At 41.0% G+C, this 22,205-nt stretch overlaps 1 protein-coding gene across 4 annotated transcripts in view; it reads right to left on the reverse strand.

Moving 5' to 3' along the window:
- Positions 1-22,205, reverse strand: part of begain (brain-enriched guanylate kinase-associated) — a 56,017-nt gene that overhangs the window by 20,657 nt on the left and 13,155 nt on the right. For 2 of the 4 annotated variants that reach the window (XM_026152007.1, XM_026152009.1), the window contains exons 2-4: positions 11,867-12,103; positions 9,741-9,902; positions 5,426-5,492 (exon numbers count right to left, since the gene is read on the reverse strand). In XM_026152007.1, the coding sequence (XP_026007792.1) occupies positions 5,426-5,492; positions 9,741-9,902; positions 11,867-11,937 (300 nt within the window). In that variant the 5' untranslated portion in view covers positions 11,938-12,103. The remainder of the gene's footprint in view (positions 1-5,425; positions 5,493-9,740; positions 9,903-11,866; positions 12,104-22,205) is intronic. The other 2 variants (XM_026152005.1, XM_026152006.1) reach the window with 1 other exon arrangement.

Here is a 22,205-nt window from a genome sequence, read left to right on the forward strand (position 1 = left end):
AAGAAATTCTGAAAAACCCCCAAACTATAAGTAATGGTCTCCTGGTAACAGGACTTGATGCTCTCAAGGAGAGGATTCCAGGTCAAGCTTTGGGTCAAAACCTGCTTACTGCGTACATGTGTGTATACAAGTATGTGGTTGAGCTCACAAATCCCCATCACTGTCATACATCTTTTATGAGAGTCTTAGGGAGACCGCTGTGGTACTTACATACACCATTAGGATTCTGCACTTCGTGCTAATATCAATACAAACAGGCACAGCGGTCAGGAAATGTGAAAGCTCAGAGGGAGAGAAAGAGAGAGGCTGAAAATGTAGTTATGCAGCCTGAAGGTCGAACAAGCCCATTTATATTTATAGCTCGAAAAAAAATATGCACATCCTTTACTTAAGTCACAGTAGAAATACCAGAAAATGGACATTTATCTGCTGCAAGTTAATGTTCTGTTATTGCATTTCATTTGGTGGATTACACAGTAATTACTGATGCATTAATATGTCAGCGGTCGTTACATGTTGCTAGTTGATGGAAAAAACAAAAATACTCTTGATCTTTAACAGAGTGTCGTATTTTATGAATGGATAACCGTGTTTAAACCTTTACTCCAACTTTCTTTTATTATGGGTGAGCAAATATTTTACATAAACACTGAAATTACCAAAATATGTTTTTGAAAACATGAAAATATTAGGGTGAGAAGCATTGTGAAAGGCAGGGAAGGGGAAAGCTACCAAGCCACTGCAAATGTGTCAGCGCACAATGAGCATGTACTCCAGAGCCTAAAATAAGAGTTGTTTAATTTTTTAATTGGACATCTAAACATCGTCTGTCTGCAGGAGTAATGTATAAGCCACTGTTTTCTGTTGGATATGAATCATAGATAAACTAAAGGTAGAACTTAGCTCCTTAAGCTAAGTCATCACAACCTAATATCTAAATATATTTGTCTGGAGCTACTTTGTGCCACTGCCCAGCTCTACTGTGTTTTTGTCCATTTCTACTTATTTTCTCAGCATTTTGAGTTAAAACATTTCAACATACATAACTTCAAATTTTGAGATAACGCCAAAATTTGTCTATTTAAAGTATTCTGCATTTGTTACATCTGTACATCATAATTTACTGTAATATACATGCAGAATATTAGAGCTTGCTTTTTTAACGTCAGTATTAACAATGATAGCAGAACCAATGGCATCAATGAATTCCAGTCTAAGCATAGATGTAGTGGGTCTCATTAAAATGAACTGTCATGATTTAGACCCAAGTTTGAGTAATATCAACAGATCACTTTGGTCTTAAAAATGAAAGTGTTCCTATGCTTCCACATTTTGTATTATTTAACAAAATCTTTTGCACATAAAGTTACATCTAATCCTAACTGGCGAATTCGTTTTGAGATTGGATTGTTTCCTACCTGCGCTGTTAAGTCTGTTTACATCAAACTCTGGTATCTTTTCTTTTATTTATATATATATATATATATATATATACATACATACATACATACATACATACATACACACACACACACACACACACACACACACACACACACACACATATTAGGGATGGGTATCGAAAACCGGTTCTTGTTGAGAACCGGTTGCCACTGTTTCAATTCCTTGGAATTGTTTGCCATTTTTGCAAACGATTCCCTTATGGATTCCAGTCGCCCCGAATGACGTCACCACGTTGCGGAGCCTCATTTACCTGGCAGGAAACACGGCGCCTAAGCGGCTCAAACGCTCAAAAGTTTGATTATACTTTATGAGAACGGATGACAACAGGGCAACTTGCAATACTTGCAAAGTAGATATTTCATTTAAGGGAGGAAACACTACGAATATGCAAAATCATTTGCTCACAAAACACGCGATGACCTTAAATGAATGTCGGGTTTTTAATTCCACTCCGGACTCGTGAATCTCAACCCAGCAGCAGCGGTAACGTTTGCACGTCCTCTCCCGTTAATGTGGCAGGTAAATAATCAACTAACAGTGCATATTATGTTAGCGCGATCTGCCTTATTACAAAACCTGCCATTACTGTGCATTTAGGTGACCATGATGAGAGAGACGGACAGAGTCTGGCTGGCTCAGATGCTGGCAGTTCTCGCTGCAGTCTACTGGTAGCGTCTCCTTTCAGGCCAGGATAGACGAATGTCACCGAGCAGTGACTAAATTTGTGGTAAAAGGCTTGCACCTATTTACCACAGCAGATGCCCTGATTTTCAGTAAGTGAATGTGTTTAATTGTAGGCAGGGACATTACTGGATATTCTTGTGTAGTTGCCACAGAACAATTTATGTTATACTTTGTTATTGCTACAGATGAATATTTATTTTATTATTTTACATTTACAATTTTTTTTCCTGGGGACCCTGTGACACCCCATTGAAGAGCCGTAGGCGGGATCTCTTAAGATCTCACTGTTGGGTTTGTAAGGCCATGTTACTCCTAAATTTCTACCTTGTTCGAAGAGAAGATATAAAACAAAGTTCTAAGCTAATCGACCTCAGTGTTCTCCTTTTTAAAAAAAAAAAGAATCGATAAGAGAATCGATAAAGAATCGAATCGTTAAACAGAATCGAAAATGGAATCGGAATCGTGAAAATCTTATCAATACCCATCCCTAAATATATATATATAGCAGCTGGATAGCATAGTGGTTAGACTACAGGCCTTTGGAGCAGAGGACCAGACCATAGCAACCTCCCTGAACAGGGTCCAGTAACCATCACGGTGGCAGACATCCAAGCAAGGGTCTCCAGTATGAAGAGTTGGACAGCACCAGGCCCCGACATGGTTCACGCCTACTGGCTGAAGACCCCAAGAACCCCAGGACCCCAAGAAGGGACCGGTCCCATACAACTACCGCCTCAGTACTACATGGAAGCTCCTGTCAGGCATCATATCGGCTAAGATGAACAGGCACATGGGTCAATACATGAGCAGGGCACTGAAAGGGATTGGCAAGAATACCAGAGGCGCAAAACACCAGCTACTGGTAGAAAGAACAGTCAGCCGAGACTGCAAGACCAGGCTGACCAACCTGTGCCTGGATTGATTACCGTGATCAGGTACCCAGCTGGTATAATAAGTTGGCCAAACGAGGAGATAGAAGCCACTGACATAAAGACAAGAAAGCTCCTTACCATGCATGGAGGGTTTCACCCCAAGTCCAGCACCCTGAGGCTGTACGCTAAGCGGAAGGAAGGGGGCCGGGGACTGGTGAGTGTCAGCACCACAGTCCAGGATGAGACAACGAACATCCAAGAATACATTGGGAAGATGGCCCCAACTGACCGAGTGATCAGTGAATACCTCAGGCAGCAGAAACCCAAGAAAGAGGAGGGAGACGAGGAACCATCATGGAAGGACAGGCCCCTGCACGGTATGTACCACCAGCAGATAGAGGAGGTGGCTGATATCCAGAAATCCTACCAGTGGCTGGACAAAGCTGGACTGAAAGACAGCAGAGAGGCACTAATCATGGCAGCACAAGAACAAGCTCTGAGTACAAGATCCATAGAGTCTGGGGTCTATCACACCAGGCAAGACCCCAGGTGCAGGCTGTGTAAAGATGCCCCAGAGACAATCCAGCACATAACAGCAGGGTGCAAGATGCTAGCAGGCAAGGCATACATGGAACGCCATAACCAAGTGGCCGGCATAGTGTACAGGAACATCTGTGCCGAGTATAACCTGGAAGTCCCGAGGTCAAAATGGGAGACGCCCCCAAGGGTGGTGGAGAATGACCGAGCTAAGATCCTGTGGGACTTCCAGGTACAGACGGACAAAATGGTGGTGGCTAACCAACCGGACATAGTGGTGGTAGACAAACAGAAGAAGACGGCCGTAGTGATCGATGTAGCGGTTCCGAATGACAGCAATATCAGGAAGAAGGAACACGAGAAGCTGGAGAAATACCATGGGCTCAGAGAAGAGCTCGAGAGGATGTGGAAATTTAAAATTAAACCACAGCAACCACAGCCTCCCAGACACTGTTCAGAGAGGTGTACTGTTTTCCCTCCTTGTAAATCTCACATTTGATGATGGACCACAGGTTCTCAATGGGGTTCAGATCAGGTGAACAAGGAGGCCATGTCATTAGTTTTTCTTCTTTTATACCCTTTCTTGCCAGCCACGCTGTGGAGTACTTGGACGTGTGTGATGGAGCATTGTCCTGCATGAAAATCATGTTTTTCTTGAAGGATGCAGACTTCTTCCTGTACCACTGCTTGAAGAAGGTGTCTTCCAGAAACTGGCAGTAGGACTGGGAGTTGAGCTTGACTCCATCCTCAACCCGAAAAGGCCCCACAAGCTCATCTTTGATGATACCAGCCCAAACCAGTACTCCACCTCCACCTTGCTGGCGTCTGAGTCGGACTGGAGCTCTCTGCCCTTTACCAATCCAGCCACGGGCCCATCCATCTGGCCCATCAAGACTCACTCTCATTTCATCAGTCCATAAAACCTTAGAAAAATCAGTCTTGAGATATTTCTTGGCCCAGTCTTGACGTTTCAGCTTGTGTGTCTTGTTCAGTGGTGGTCGTCTTTCAGCCTTTCTTACCTTGGCCATGTCTCTGAGTATTGCACACCTTGTGCTTTTGAGCACTCCAGTGATGTTGCAGCTCTGAAATATGGCCAAACTGGTGGCAAGTGGCATCTTGGCAGCTGCACGCTTGACTTTTCTCAGTTCATGGGCAGTTATTTTGCGCCTTGGTTTTTCCACACGCTTCTTGCGACCCTGTTGACTATTTTGAATGAAACGCTTGATTGCTCGATGATCACGCTTCAGAAGCTTTGCAATTTTGAGACTGCTGCATCCCTCTGCAAGATATCTCACTATTTTTGACTTTTCTGAGCCTGTCAAGTCCTTCTTTTGACCCATTTTGCCAAAGGAAAGGACGTTGCCTAATAATTATGCACACCTGATATAGGGTGTTGATGTCATTAGACCACACCTCTTCTCATTACAGAGATACACATCACCTAATATGCTTAATTGGTAGTAGGCTTTCGAGCCTATACAGCTTGGAGTAAGACAACATGCATGAAGAGGATGATGTGGACAAAATACTCATTTGCCTAATAATTCTGCACTCCCTGTATGTAGCCCATGATGTAAAATTAATTTGACGTGTTCGGCTTACCAAATAACTTTTCATAACTGTACAGACTGTGAAATGACATAGTTTTAATGTCCATATGGAAAACATCAAGAACACTGTGATGTTTTCCAACACAATAAAGAATACCTTCCACCATGATTTACAAAACAAAATAAGATTTTAGTGGCGCTTGTACTATATGTAACCTTATGTAACTGGATGCTTCAGTGTCAATGAAAGATACAGTTACGCAAGGTTTTAAAAAAAATTAAAAAAGACTTGCAAAAACTTCAGCAGGGGATTCTTACCGCCCTGTGCATCTTGTCCTCCAAATCCTGGTTGATCCTCTGAAGAGCTGCATAGCTACTCTGGATCCTGCAAAAAAAAAAAACGAACGAAGTTAACGCACTTAAAAATGCAAACTGCACAATATGACGAGTAAAGTGTGTTTTACTGTTCGTAAACCAAAACAAGCAGCGGTGATCAGCACATAAATTTAGAGGAATAAAACATTTACAACATCAGCGCTGACAGAAAGTCTCAGATGGGATTTGCAGGATATCTTAAGTTCTTACTTAGACTTAAGGATCACTGTGGTTATAAATCTGCTGAACTAAAATGCCACAAAAAGGGCTGATGATATGTTTAAGTGCAACACCAGGGGAATCTAACACATAAAAAGTGGGCACAAAAAACTTTTACATCCATAAATATTATATGAAAAGAATAAGGAAGCATGACTATGACTTTATAGTTAAATACCACATAAGTTTTTTCCTCCCTTTTAAATTCTGTTTCTTCATTTTCTGTAGTTTTTATCATTTTGTTATTTTCCCTTACTGATAATATTAGTATTTATTATCGGTTTTGCTCTTAAGTAGACCATTGCATTAGCTTAATGCTTAATGTAACATGCCCCTGATTTTATATTTGTTAACTTATTCCTCTTATTTTATCCTGTCACCTCTCAGCTCTGTATTACATTTTCCCATTAGCTCTCAGGCCAAAGAGAGTGTTGATAAACTAGCATTTATGGCTCCATTAAGCAGACAGATTTGGAGACTGTGGGCAGTAGAGATCAGAGGCAAAGACAGATCATAAAACAAAGGTCTGGAAGAGATTTGACAAGCTAAAGAGGGAGCATAAATGGGAATGAGTGAGTAGAGCTGACAGAGAGTGGCTCACACCATAGTGAATAAATAACTGTAGTAAAACCTGCCATAATAAGGGAACACTGAGCACTGTTACTCATATTAAAGGTGCATGAACAAACTGAGCTTTGTTATGAAGTAAAATTGTGCAACTTGCGAAATATGACTGGCATGCATTGTATCAGGAGTGTTGAAGGACTTCAGGCCACCTAGGCACAGTTTATCAAGACATTTAAGTTAATCAAAGTACCACCTAAGTCACTGGAGGGGTCGTCAGTGTCGCCTACGGGCTCCCCAATGGCTGGCTGCCAGAGCTCTGGCTCTGCGACTGGTTCCCAGAAATGACTTGACTACGTTGACATCTGCCCTGGAGCTTGCGTTGTGGGGGAGCTGGCCCCCATGAACTGTTGCATCTGTTGGTCCCCAGTGGACAGGCCTGTCCCTGGGACTATGTTTTCTGGTCTATTTTGATCTCTCCATGTGGACATGATTTCTCCCCAGTGCTTCCTAGTTTAGTTATTTGCCTTTTTAGCACTTGTTTTTTTGGTTTAATTAGTTTTCTTTCGTGTCCAGTCTGTCTTAGTACTATCTCTGTTCCCAGTATGTAGTTGGTTCCTTGTCTTGTATTTCTTGAGCTAAGTGTCTGACACACGCTGTGCCCCCTTCCTCATGTGTCAATTCCATTGAATTCAGTCAATTCATGTGTATATTATCGTTCTGTTTACTTAATTCTCTTCCTGTTTCCTAAATAAATGGCTCGTCTTTACTTAACTTGTATTTGCCTATGCATATCTGCACTTGGGTTTCCACATTCCTTGAATCCCGACACACATATGATATGCCAACTCCTCAGATCATGACACATTCACTTTACTTTAATGATTAATATTCACTATTTGAATAAGTAAACCTTTGATTTTTTTATATTTCAGCTGCATTTTACTCACTTTTATAGGTTCATGTTTACTGAACTGAAGAATCTTCAGTAAACATGTCCATCAACACTTCATCAGGTACACTGCAATAAAATGTTTATTAAACTAACAAACACTAAAACTAAGGTTTTTCTTTCCTCTGCATTTTTTATTTAATTTGAGTTAATTTTCCCAGTTCACAAAATCGTTAGTTTTTTCAAAAGTCTTATTGAAATTTTTAATTAGTTATTTAATTAAAATATCAAGTTTTAGTTTTTAGTTTACTTTCCATTAAATACAATAGCCTTATATCAGATGCTTTAGAACAGGCTCATTCTGAATCAATACTGGCGTTTGTACACAAATTTTCTAATGTATTTTTTCTATTTTTATTGTTTTCTAATATAGCTCTACTTCACATTTTTCTTCCTGTCCCTTGTGCTGCTGTAACAAGTGGATTTCCCCAGTGTGGCATTAAATAAAGTCTGTGTCTATGTCATGAAGTCATGTCATAAAAGTTTGGACTCATCCAATATGGACTTAATTACTATAATGATGGATAGGCAGTGCTGGGGAGTAACGGAATAGATGTACCAGCGTTACGTATTTAAAATACAAAATATGTTTATATTAAGACTCGACTGTACACTGTGTTCGTGTTTTCCTCTGAAACAATAAGTTCCATTGGAGCAGCCTTTCAACGCCTCTCTCTGTCTCACGCTAGCAAAGTTGACCCAGACAACGACGTAAAGCTAGTTTTCGGGTATGAGCCCGACACAAACCCGACGTATTAGCCAGAGGTCCCTTTACTACAGTTCGGAGCCGCGAACCTGTTTTATATACGCGTGGAATAGTTTTCTATATGAAATCACTGCAAAAAGTGCAGCCTTACATAATGTCCACCCTACTATTACTCATTTTATATTAAGATTTAAAAATTTAGTAGGTATTGGTATGGCGAGTAACCTTCAGTAATAGTAATAAATCACACAGCAATAGTACATTTATGCAGTTGTAAAAAGCATGATAATATATTAAGTAATCCAAAGTATTCAGAATACGTTACTCTTATTGAGTAACGTAACGGAATATGTTACAAAATACATTTTGGGGCATGTATTCTGTAATCTGTAGTGGAATATATTTTAAAAGTAACCTTCCCAACACTGTGAATAGGACGGTGTCTATTTTGGGAAACTCAGAGTTGCATCCTTGATTTTTGATGATGTAGTTCTTCTGGCTTCATTTATGTGCCTCTGGCATCCACTGGAGCTGTTCCAAGTAAGGATGTACTGGCAGATTGCTGCAACATCAACAGCACTGTGGGCATTGTACTGGATTGCTGTAGTTAAGAGAGAGCTTACCTTCACCTATGGTCATGAGCACTTGGTAACAACCAAAAGAATGCAATCATAAAGCAAGTCAAGATGCTTTCCCTCTTTATGGTGGCTGAGTTCAGTCTTAGCAAAATGGTAAGGGACTGGATAATCCTGGAGTAAAGTCCCTATTTGTGTTGTTAGGGTATTTGTTTGGAGGTTTTCCAGGTTCTCCCATACCTGCTGAAGAACTCCCATTCCACAGCATCCCAAAGGTACTCTATCGGACTGTTCATTGCATCTAGGTGACTGTGCAAGTCATTTAGATGCAATGAACTCACTGTCATGTTCAAGAAACCAATTTGAGATAATCTGAGCTTTGTGAAATTGTATATTATCCTGCTGGAAGCAGTCATCAGAAGATGGATACACTGTGGTCATAAAGTGGTGGTAATAAAGCTGTGGTGTTTAAATAATGGTTATGAGAATACTGCGGGGGCCCAAAGTGTGCCAGGAAAATATTCCAGACACCATTACCCCACCATCAGCATGAACTGTTGACACAAAGTAGGATGGATCGATGTGTTTATGCTGTTAATGCCAAATTCTAAACCCACTCTTTGAATGTTGCAGTACTCAAGACTCATCAGACTACGCAACACTTTTCCAGTCTTCTGTTGTCCAGTTTTGGTGAGCAGGGTGAATTGCAGTCTCAGTTTCCTGTTGTTGCCTGATAGGAATGGCGCCTTGAGTAGTGTGGTCTTATGCTGCTGTAGCCAATCTGCTTCAGTCTTTAACATTCTTGGTTGTTACTAGTGGTTATTTGAGTTACCCTTGCTTTCCTATCAGTTCAAAGCTATTTGGCCATTTCATTCAGACTTCTGTGAGATGTTCTGAATACCCTGCTTAGCCTGTTGCCACCACCACCTAAGTAAAAAGCAGAAGAGGATGACGGGGTGGTGTTCAAACCACCTGCGAGAAGTCTTTTAAAATACTGGAAAAGACCCAGATAATTGACTGTCAAAGAATTAAAAAGCAACAGAAATGTATAAAAGTGAAAACTGTAAATATGTAGACTCAATATGATTTATCTAAACCGTATTCATTTTCTCAATAAAACTTGCTTCCTACGTCCCAAAAATTGCCCTTCTTAAGCTAAAACCAGGAAATGAAAGTTGTGCCACAAAATGCATGAATAAAAAGGCAGCCATCTCATAAAGCCATGCACGCGAGCACACACACCTGCGCAGCTTCTCTGTAAATTTCTCCAGTTCCTCCTGGGCCCGGCGCAGCTCTGTCTCGAGGTACTGCCGAGTGGAGTCAAACTCAGTTTCCACCATCTCTAGTTTGTGGGTAGTGTACGACAGGCGCTTACGTAGGTCATCCTTGTGGTCGTGAAATGAGCTGAACAGATAGCAGAGAGCGTTTAGAGAAAAGGAAAGAAGAAGATAAAGTCGCACAATAGTGGTGCACTTTTATTTCTGTCAGTTTGTCAGATTCAACAAGCCAAGCACAGAATGCTAGAGAAAACAGAGACAAGCTGAAAAGGCATTATGTGTTAGTGTGAGAGGGAGGGAAAAGGGTGAAGTGTAGCTGGAGTGTAATTCAGTTTGGGGTCAGAGAGGTCCCAGGCAGGGGATAGCAGGGAGGCCGATGGGGAGGAGTAGATGGATGGAGGAGGACTACTAATCATTTCCCATTCACAAAAAAGGAGTAGAACTGGGAAAGGAGCTCCCATCGGTGTAATGGTGAATTTTTATTACACCCTCCACCCCCTTCACCATCAAATGTGTGAAAGAATAGAAAAAGATTTTTGCCCCTGGACGTGGACCACTGGTGATTCATAGAAGAAGGGGCGAAAATACAGAATGAAACACAACTTTGTGTACGAGAATGCTTTAAAAGAAAGATGGCATGAGAGAGAATGAGAGGCCAAAAGAGCACTGTTTCAACACCATCCCTGTCAACAACACCAGGCAGGAAGAAATACTTTGGTTGTGTGTTTGATGCGGTTTTGCGCATTAACAATGAAAACACACTGTGGGACTGACTGTGGGAATGGATATGGTAGTGGAAGGCTATAAAGATTGGGAGCAGGAGCCATGTGCGCTCTGGGGGATTTAGCATTGTGCCAAACTGATGGATACTTGGCTCATGGAGAAGTTTGATGGCTCGGCCTAACCATCCAGCAGGCGCAATGACAGCATCTTCCAAGTTCACCTCAGTTCTAAGCCTCAAGCTAATCTGACACTAAAGTTGGAGTGTCCATAGTAACTTAGAGGCTATGCCATGTAAAGGGGTGGTGCAATAGGCTAGCCTTCACGTCTGTGTCCTCAGTTGAGAATCTGCATTAATTAAGCCTTTATAAAGTCATAAGAGGTAATCTTATATGCATGGGACCTCATGCTAAGTACTGTGAAAGTTTTTTTTCTTTTCCAGTCTTGATCATATGCTAAACCGAGGTCAGCAAAGGTCTGAGAATTGCATTTTGAGCTGGAGTTAGTAACATGTTTAAAGCCAGTTTAAAATCTTTCAGCACATTTTAAAGGAACTGGTCTAAGACCTCCTGGGTACTTTGTCTTCATGATATTGAGCCCATGATGGAAAGGCCAATCACACTTCTCTTTAATTTCTGTAGACACATTTGGCAAAATACACGACTTTCACCTGGGACAGTGTGGTTTGAATACCATGTCAGCACTCACTTTTGTTGATGCTGTGGTAGACGAAAGTGCTCTAGTCCCCCCCCCCCCCCCCCCTCGCAGTTTTAATCCTCGGACACGGTGTCTGCAGGCTTACTCTGTGTAGGGACGTGAACAAGTGTATTATACAAAATGTGATGCTACCCTTCAAGTATGGAATCAGAGCCAGAATGCTTTTAGCTTATAAACACTAGAGGAACGGTCAAACAGTTCGCCTGCACCTCCAGCAGCTAAACACAGCACTTCTTGCTTGTTTACAAAGAGAGAAACAGAGACGATCGCTGGATAGTTTATTTTATCTGTTCAATATCCCGATGCAGGTTTGCCCTCCTAAGTGATTTTGCAACACACTCTTTACACCAGCTTCAAGTAATGTTGTTAAAAAAATACATGGCAAGGAGCCCCAAACCTTTTGCTGGTGTCCTCTGTTTTTGGTCCAAAGCAGAGCGCCATTAAACTAGATTTAAATGTCAGCCAACACATGAAGGAATGTGATGATGAGCGATGGCAATGAATAGATACAACGCTATGTTTTTAATGGCTTTTTAATGGTTATAACCTCCCAATGAGAATCCATTTCCACCAGTTAAAATGAATGAAATGGATTCATCAATGATGCGGTCGATGTTTAAATTCTGAATAACTCTGCTGACTGACTCGTCTTACCTCCTTTTTTGATGTTTGCAACCGTTTCTCTGGGTTTTGAGAGCAGCTTTGCCAATATATATCTTTTTCATATTTTTCTCTGTGCTCCGGCTCTCATGTGTGTGTAGTTGGTGCTGCTTCTGCTGCTCCTGGTCGTCTGAATGCTGAAGCCAAGTTTGAACTATAACCGCAAACCGACAGTCAAAGCTTTAAGTCTTGCCTGGGGAGGCAGATAGCAGTTGGCTATCTGTGATGACCCTGGCAAAAGAGCAGAGAAAAACAGCTTTGAAGTCCCACAGATTTAGCAGCACATTTAGTAGCGTTAACTCCAGAGAGAAACAGAGATTTTATGCGTGTTCAGAAAATGAGCTTGTTTGGTACGAGAGAGAGAGCAGAGCTGACGGATCAATGAGATAAGTTCGATAGCAAGGAAACTTGAAAAATATTGAGAAGTGTGATTTATTGCACCTCCAGTTTAACTTTCATTACACAATCAGCGCACAAAGCTCTTTGTGATGTATGCTATCATTTCACAAGCCAAAAAACATATATGCATCATGTGAATTTCTAAAAATAATACTAAAACCAACACTAGTTAAAGAAAACTGCAACACTGAATTACATCATTTTAGCTACATGTTCGTCCTTTGCTTCCTTCTCGCTCTTGTTGTCAACAATTAAATGCAGTCAATACAAAGAGACGCTAAGTTATTGACTAGCTGAACGCAAAAGGTTATTCCCCAATAAATCAGGGTTATGATGAATGCGTGTGTGTTTCTACTTCCATCGCTCATCATCGCTCTGCATTGCTGGGGCTTGAACTCAAGTCTGCTGCGCTGTAAGAACTTAATAACCTGCCACTGGCAAGCATGAAATGTCAAAATAAACCTTTCAAGGTGTGAGCATATCTCTCTTTATGCAGCTGTGTTTGGTGAGACCTGCTGATATTACTCCAGCTGCACATACACAATAACAAAATATAAAAATGCTGCTACTAAAGGAAGCTCCATTAAAAGTAAACTACAGCCTATTTTCTAAAGTCGATTATTTAGTTATGCATATCTTTCGGTGCTCTGTTCAGCAACAGCAACCCTGCTTACTTTTCAAGATTCAACACATCACTTAGTCCACATCTTTAAATTTCTTCATTTTTTATTACATTTATTCTTGTGATTTTACAAAAGAAATGTTTGAAAAAGAAACAATGTAGTAGAAATAACTGGGAGCCTAAAATATAATCAGATTTAACACAAATCCCATTACTATGCAATGCACAGTAACGTTATGATGCTGACGTCTCTTTTTTCCCATAACACCTGCAGTGACCTACAAGCCATTTTTAAATTCTAAAATGAATTTAATAAACAAACAAACTGGCATTTAACTGTAGCTTTTCTTACCTATCACACAGTACTGTGCAAAAGTCTTGAGCCACGCATTATTTCTTTATATTTTGCTAGGGAAATGGGTGCAGGAATTTACTGAAACGTGTGCAGAGTGGCAAAAACCACTGGCTGAAATGCCAACTCCTCCAAACATTCAGACAATAATTTGGATTGACTGATTTTCCGTCCAGTTCTTGAGTAATTTTGCATAACTCGGCCTTTCCTCGCTGTTTTCCTTTTTTAATAATGGCTTTTTAAAATAAATTTCTGAATTCAACGAACAGTACGAGGATCAGCTGCAGGGCCAGATGCATTTCTCAGGTCCTTGTCTGATCAGGGCAGATAGTTTTTTAGGCCTGGCACTTCTTTTATGCACCCAGTTAAGGACCCCGTGCACACCATACTGAGATATGGCAATATTTCAGCTAATAGGCCTTTGAAGCACTTTGTGAGTGCAAAAATACAATTAAATTACTATCAAATTGGTGTTCTGGTGATCTTAATCTAGATTCAACTGAAGAAATTTGGAACACATTATGCAACAGACTGCTGTGAACAAAGTGCTTTAAGATATAATTTGAAATGGGTTCTTTGTTGTCTTTCACGTGTAGACACAACCTTGATTCTTCTCTTGTTTTCGAGCCCTTTGTTATGTTTGAATGCCTTATAGCCCCTTAACGATGCCCTACCATAATCAAATCAAATCAAATCACTTTTATTGTCACATCACATGTGCAGGCACACTGGCACAGCACATGCGAGTGAAATTCTTGTGTGCGAGCCCCACAAGCAACAGAGATGTGCAAACACAACAACACAAACGAGCAAAATACAAGAATGGCCAACCTGAAACTAATAAATATATGTACAATATATAATAGTGTATGCATTTCTGGATGTGTATACTAAATATTTTCCTACGTGTGTGTGTGTGTGTGTGTGTGTGTGTGTGTGTGTATACACATTTTACAAATTAAATAGTAAAAAAAAAATAAATAAATAAATAAATAATAATAATAATAAAATATATAAAATATACAGAGTTGAATATGTGCAAAACAAGTGGCATTTATATACAGTGTGGAGTGCATAATGTTGAAGTTCCAGTAGTGAAGCTGAGGTGTCTATGACGTGTTCAGCAGTCTGATGGCCTGATGGAAAAAGCTGTCTCTCAGTCTGCTGGTACGGGACCGGATGCTGCAGAACCTCCTTCCTGATGGAAGTAGTCTGAACAGTTTATGGCTGGGGTGACTGGAGTCCTTGATGATCCTCCCCGCTTTCCTCAGGCAGCGCTTCCTGTAGATGTCTTGGAGGGAGGGAAGCTCACCTCCAATTATCCGTTCAGAGCACCGCACTACTCGCTGGAGAGCTTTGCAGTTGTAGGCGGTGCTGTTGCCATACCAGGTGGTGATGCATCCAGTGAGGATGCTCTCAATGGCACAGTGATAGAAGGTCCTGAGGATGCGGGGGCTCATGCCGAATCTTTTCAGTCTCCTGAGAAAGAAGAGGCGTTGCTGCGCCTTCTTCACTGTTTTGTTTGTGTGTACTGACCACGTAAGATCCTCAGCCAGATGTACACCAAGGAACCGGAAGCTGCTCACTCTCTCCACAGCAGCGCCATTGATGGTGATGGGGGTGTGTACTTCTCTGCACCTCCGGAAGTCCACTATCAACTCCTTTGTCTTTGCGACGTTGAGGGTGAGATGGTTGTCTTGACACCAGTGGGTCAGGGCGCTGACCTCCTCCCTGTAAGCCCTCTCATCACCATTGGTGATAAGACCCACCACTGTAGTGTCGTCCGCAAACTTCACAATGATGTTGGAGCTGTTAGTGGCCGTGCAGTCGTAGGTGTAGAGTGAGTACAGGAGAGGGCTCAGTACACACCCCTGTGGAGCACCAGTGTTCAGTGTGATGGGGGATGAGGTGATGCTGCCCAGTCTGACCACCTGGCGTCTGTCAGACAGGAAGTTAAGGATCCAGCTGCAGAGGGAGCTGCTCAGTCCTAGATCCTGCAGTTTCCTGTCCAGCTTCGAGGGAACGATGGTATTGAATGCTGAGCTGTAATCTACAAACAGCATTCTCACATACGTGTCTCTCTATAATTATAATAATTTATATAATTAATATCACCATTTGTAACCAGAGTGCCAACCTCACAGTGAGTCTATATATTTCCCTTTTAAACCAAAAATGTCCCATACTTAAGAGCCATTCATGAATAAAGACATAAATAATGACACCAGCACAACTTATTTCAGTACACACAGAATGGTAAGGTAGCACTCTTACGACAAACTGGATTGAATGTTTTGTCACCAATTCTAATGGTACCATGACTTAAGCTATTAATTTTAATCCCTGTTTAGTAATGGCTCAGGAAACAATGGCGGTTTCTGGAAACACTGTTAATACGGCTGCTAGAGCCATTTTCTTATCTGCAACGCACAGAGGGAGAGAGACAGAAGACAGAAATAGTTGCTGAATTTGTAAGTAAGTGCGGCTGTGTAGAATCTGTCCTGACATACACAAATGCACCTACACATGCTCCTCCCTGAAGTGTGTACAAGGTACTGTACCCTTGCTGTATCGTATCACGTCCCCCATGGGGATAAGCTGCAGATCTTGGTGCCTCTGGTGTTGTTTGGTAAGGTAAACACTATCCACATGAAGAAACAAATCTAAGTCCCCAGAGCACCTTGTCATAGGCTTACTGCTGTTTTCACACTTTCACAACTCCAAAAAGCACTGATATGTAAATCAAACACAGTCTACATTTTTCCAGCCTTGCCACATAAGTATTAAGTGAGCTCTATAGTGTGGATGGAAACACAAGTAAACCCTGTTTACCTGAAATACTTTCCCAGACTGCTGCAACTTGTCACAATCATCAGACAATGCACACTACAGGGAGTACAACAAATGGTTGTTGTAATGCTGCAGACTATAACCTACTTCAGGCAGACATCTTCCACCTACTCTGACTCTCTACTTTTTCTCCTTAATGAGAATGGCTCGGCTAGCAGTTTAATCCAGAAAAACAACCTAATGCAAAACCAGTAAAAGGTCACAACCAGCCAGCATCCATCTTGGATTCACAACAGAGAGGCCTAATAATGCTTGCGGGTTGATTTACTTGTAATGAGCCACAGGAGTTGAGTGAGGTAGAGCTACTGCCTGCCACATATACTATTCACAGGGAGCAAATAAAGGCATTAAACTTTCATGGTCACAGTGCCATCTCTCCTGAAGTCTAATGTTAAATCTAACCCTTCATTTTATAGCTTGAAATGGGTCTTTGTTGTTAATTTTGTTGCTCAATGATGAAACCAGGCAAACAGCTTAGCTATATTAAACCTTTTAATGAAGTCCTCCTAATAACAGAGTTTTTTGTCACTGCTTTCTAGAATCAGAAAAAATGTCACTGCTTTATTAGCAGCTGCAGAAATAATTGTTTATTATCACATACTGGTTAAAAAAAATAAAGACTGTCTATATTTTTCTTCATTAATTTGCTAGTCATGCTTGGGGACATCATATTTGAAGAATGATTGTATAGTACATAATGTATGGATAAGAATTTACTGAAATGGCAGATTCATCTATTAAAAAGCTTTCCCTATTATGTTATTACATAAATCGATCATCCTAAACATTAAAACCAGGGTGACTTGAATGCCACTGATCATGGCATTACTATGTAATGATTCAAAAATTTGGAATCCTCAAATACTTCTTAGAAATACTGTTGCAAATCAAGGATGCTCCCATTGCACTGGAGATTCCCCCGTTCAGTTTTATGGAAAATGCAACACAAAACTGGTCAGGAATGGCCTCAAATTACTGAGACGGCAATTTATCCCAGCTTTTGCTGGATGCACATGAGCCCCCAAGGGATCCATTGCCACATGACGCAACAGCTCTCCCCAAGAGGTTCCATGTCTGTGCTCCACAGGCCACTGTTAGATAAATGGTGTATGCTGTTAACTGTGCTGCTATTTTTTCCAGTGGTTACAACTGCACCACATTCTTATGGATAAAAATTTTATTAATATTGCCTTTTTTGCTTAAAAATGCCTTACATAAATATATGGTTAATAATTCTGGTAGGATGGTTCCAACAATAAAACACAAGCTGTAAAAAATAAAAAAACGTCTAACCAACAACTGCTCCGCCCAGAGGTATTAGATTCAAACAGACCAAACAGAAGATGAAGTGTTGATAATTAGAAACCTTTCTTCAAGTATTTTTTCCCACTGGTATTACGTACCACATCGGTTGAGGCTTAACTCGACAAGCGCGAGTTGTGCATTTCCTCTGATGCAAGACTCCAGAAATATGGCAGTCTCTTGTGCATGCTCCACTACCAGCGGCCAGAAAAACAACTCTGTGGATTAAGCCACCGGAGCAATGTTGATGATGACTAGTCAACATAATTTGCTGCCTGAAGACAAGAACTGCAACGGAGGAGTAATCCACATACTGTTTGTTGCCTCTTAATTTCTATCTACATATCAAAAGGGACTTAACCTTAAGTGGGTAACAACTTTGATAAAAGCTTCCAGTTACAGTTTCATTTAGGCAACTAAAATCTAAGAGGTGAACTAAATTATACAGAAATGTTGATGGGAGCACACTAATTAATTGCACTTTTGACTGCAGTATAATCTAGGACCTGTTAAAAGTACAAACACCTGATATTGCAGTTGGAAGTAATGTCAAGCATAGTTCAAGGCTGCAGAGCTAATACCTTTTTTCTACAGTACAAGCTCCTGAGGATAAATTAACTGATAACAAATAGGTTCCCTTGCTGTGTTATGACTCATCAAATTTTCTCAAGCTCCTTTACAGGTCCTTGGCCCTTTAAATGGTATATCAGTCATACCAATAAAGTTTTATTTGCGGGAGTCAACGTTTGTGAATGTACACCTAACGAGCTTCAGAGGAAGCAAGCTTTCGATTCTGACTATTTGAAGGGAGATTTCACATTATCCCTGATCTGATCACATCAGGGGGCCACAGCATGAGTAACTGGAGACATTCATTCCCACATAACTGGTGTGTTTGTATGTGTTGTGTAGTTCAGTGCTGGTGTGGGAAACTGTTCTTTAGTGCATTTGTGGTTAAGATTACATGAATGATCGTTCAATTATCGTCACATGATTAGTGCTTTCATTTTCTCAGTTTCCCAATAAATATGTCAATACCAACTCACTGAACCAATCAGTGTCTTTAAACTAAGTGGCATAAAAATCATTTTGCCTCAGTGTAGGATCATCACGCATCAGAGAGATTTCAAGGTGATGTACAAAGAGTTATTTACAACCCCACTTTTAATTTGCTCCTGCCAAACTACACTCCTCATAATCCAATCTACATTTACTTTGCTATTGTGCAATATAACTTTTTATTAACTTAACCACCACCTTGCACACAGGAAAGCATGACTGCTCTAACCTGAGCAAAGCTAAGCAGCAGGTTAGGGTCAGTTTACAGACAGCAAAATTTGATATTATAAGGTTAAAGAGACAGTATAGCTTGAGTTGCACTGGGATCTCCTGCAGCTCATATAAGTTTATGGTGATATTAAATTGCTTCTCTAATTTTTTCTTTTTGCTATTTGACCCCAAGATGATTGATAAAAAACTATGTAAGCTGGGGAGTGTCTTCACTGAAGGTTATGGTAAGAAAAAGGTTGAGTGGGTTAGGGTTAGGGTGGTGATAAAAATATATCTCCTTTCTGACTTTCAGTTTAATATCTTGATATAGTCTAACAACAGTAAAATTAGAAACTGACTTTCAGTCCTATGACAACAGAATTTTGAGAGGGATTATTTTTCGGCTTTGTCTTGTGTCACCACGAGTGGCATGTAGTGACTTTCACAGAAAGGTGAGTAGAGACGATAATGGTTAAATTGGGCCATAATAAAACACAGATACAGTCTCGTGCATCTTTCTGCACTCCTTCCTGAAGAACTGTTTAATGTCATTATTTGTACATCATCAGTATATTTACTATTAGCTGACAATGATGAATAGGGTACTTAAGAGTACTTATTCTGCAGAAAAATGTTCCCCATCAGTGTTGAAGGGATTAAAACTACTGCTGTAGATATTTAAGTTGGGATCATTTTAAATACTTTGTAATCTCTTTCATTTAAAGTAATATGACATATTCTAAAAAAATGTGAGGAGTGAGGACCCCATTCCTGAAAAAACAGCTGTTAACCGAGTTTAGAAAAACAGGTTTATACCTTAATTATATATATATATATATATATATATATATATATATATATATATATATATATATGTGTATATATATATATATATATATATATATATATATATATAAAAACACCCAGCACGCCCCTGCGGGCGGTTTATCCTTCAAGCTCGGGTCCTCTACCAGAGGCCTGGGAGCTTGAGGGTCCTGCGCAGTATCTTAGCTGTTCCCAGGACTGCGCTCTTCTGGACAGAGATCTCCGATGTTATTCCCGGGATCTGCTGGAGCCACTCGCCTAGCTTGGGAGTCACCGCACCTAGTGCTCCAATTACCACGGGGACCACCGTTACCTTCACCCTCCACATCCTCTCGAGCTCTTCTCTGAGCCCTTGGTATTTCTCCAGCTTCTCGTGTTCCTTCTTCCTGATATTGCTGTCATTCGGAACCGCAACATCGATCACTACGGCCGTCTTCTTCTGTTTGTCTACCACCACTATGTCCGGTTGGTTAGCCACCACCATTTTGTCCGTCTGTATCTGGAAGTCCCACAGGATCTTAGCTTGGTCATTCTCCACCACCCTTGGGGCATCTCCCATTTTGACCTCGGGACTTCCAGGTTATACTCGGCACAGATGTTCCTGTACACTATGCCGGCCACTTGGTTATGGCGTTCCATGTATGCCTTGCCTGCTAGTATCTTGCACCCTGCTGTTATGTGCTATGGATTGTCTCTCGGGCATCTTTACACAGCCTGCACCTGGGGTCTTGCCTGGTGTGATAGACCCCAGACTCTATGGATCTTGTGCTCAGAGCTTGTTCTTGTGCTGCCATGATTAGTGCCTCTGTGCTGTCTTTCAGTCCAGCTTTGTCCAGCCACTGGTAGGATTTCTGGATATCAGCCACCTCCTCTATCTGCCGGTGGTACATACCGTGCAGGGGCCTGTCCTTCCATAATGGTTCCTCGTCTCCCTCCTCTTTCTTGGGTTTCTGCTGCCTGAGGTATTCACTGAGCACTCGGTCAGTTGGGGCCATCTTCCCAATGTATTCTTGGATGTTCCTTGTCTCATCCTGGACTGTGGTGCTGACACTCACTAGTCCCCGGCCCCCTTCCTTCCGCTTAGCGTACAGCCTCAGGGTGCTGGACTTGGGGTGAAACCCTCCATGCATGGTAAGGAGCTTTCTTGTCTTTATGTCAGTGGCTTCTATCTCCTCGTTTGGCCAGCCTATTACCCCAGCAGGGTACCTGATCACGGGCAGGGCGTACGCGTTGATGGCCCGGATCTTGTTCTTACCATTCAGCTGACTCCTCAGGACTTGCCTGACCCTCTGCAGGTACTTGGTGGTTGCAGCTTTTCTAGCGGCCTCTTCATGGTTCCCATTCGCCTGCAGGATCCCCAGGTACTTGTAACTGTCCTCTATGTCTGCAATGTTGCCTTCTGGTAGTTCAATCCCTTCAGTTCTGACTACCTTCCCTCTCTTTGTTACCATCCGACTACACTTCTCCAGTCCGAATGACATTCCAATGTCATTGCTGTATAGCCTGGTAGTGTGGATCAGTGAATCGATGTCTCGTTCACTCTTGGCATACAGCTTGATGTCATCCATGTACAGGAGGTGGCTGACAACATGTGCATAGACAATAAAAAGATGAATGAAAAATAAAAATGATCTCTTAGCAACATTGTTTAAACATTGTTTGGTCATTTGAGATGTTACTTTGTTGGAGTCTGCACCTGTTCACATTGCCTGTTTTAATAAACTGGACATGGCAGAAAATGACATCCACTCTCCATTATCATCAAGGCTGATGTACTAAAGAAGTTATTAAAAAATATTAACAATACACTCCAGCTCGATTTCAACGATACTGTTGTAAAGTGGGGGTTAATCCTGCTTCCAGAGACAATAATTGACTGCGGCCTAAAAACAGCAATGATGTAAAGGATGGATGTAAGCAGGCATGAGAGGATCTTTATGATAGAATACTGTTTGAGATGAAATCACTTTCAGTTTCAGTTCTCCAGGCAAGCACTGCTCCCCTTACTTGCCATTGCATTATACTGCAGCTATTTCAATATGGAAACGACTTCTAACTAAATAAAATATAAATTAAAATGATTCAGAGCTGTCAGACTTTTTTTTAGGAGCCTTACAAAAAAACCCTATAAATATTCCTACTGAGTGTCAAAGTTGATTTCTGCAGCATCTTATTTCATTTGCATCAGGCTGGTGACTGTGATATTTTGTTAGAATTTTGGCATATAGAAATTTTGAGCATGAATGTTATTTGCATGGTTTGTACCCTTTGCAAATGATGGAGCAGCTGTGATTGGCTGATAGAGAGGACCGCCCTCACTCCTGTGTGGAAAGACCAACCCTAATCTGATCATCAGTCACTGCATTAGCAGTTAGAACCTGGAGTCAACAAGGCTGGAAAACACACAGAGAAGATCATTTTCACATATTCACTAACTCTCAAATTGATAATCTCAATAAATGGAACAAGACGTTTCCTTCCCTGTTTGGAGATTAACAGATATGAGTAAAAGACAGGTGACGTGCTGAACACAATGCTGCAGAAAAGCAGAAAATGGTCATCATGCTAAAGTTATCAAAGCAAACAGTTTTCTAAACTGTGGTTTAGAAATCTACTGTGGTGGATTATTTATTCATTTTTTTAAACTAACAGCATTTTTTACTGTTGCAGTTTGATATTATTTCTTACTGGAGTTAAATGGTACAACTAGCCAA

This window comes from Astatotilapia calliptera, chromosome 19 (assembly GCF_900246225.1).
Source record: "Astatotilapia calliptera chromosome 19, fAstCal1.2, whole genome shotgun sequence".
NCBI classification, from domain to species: Eukaryota; Metazoa; Chordata; class Actinopteri; order Cichliformes; family Cichlidae; genus Astatotilapia; species Astatotilapia calliptera.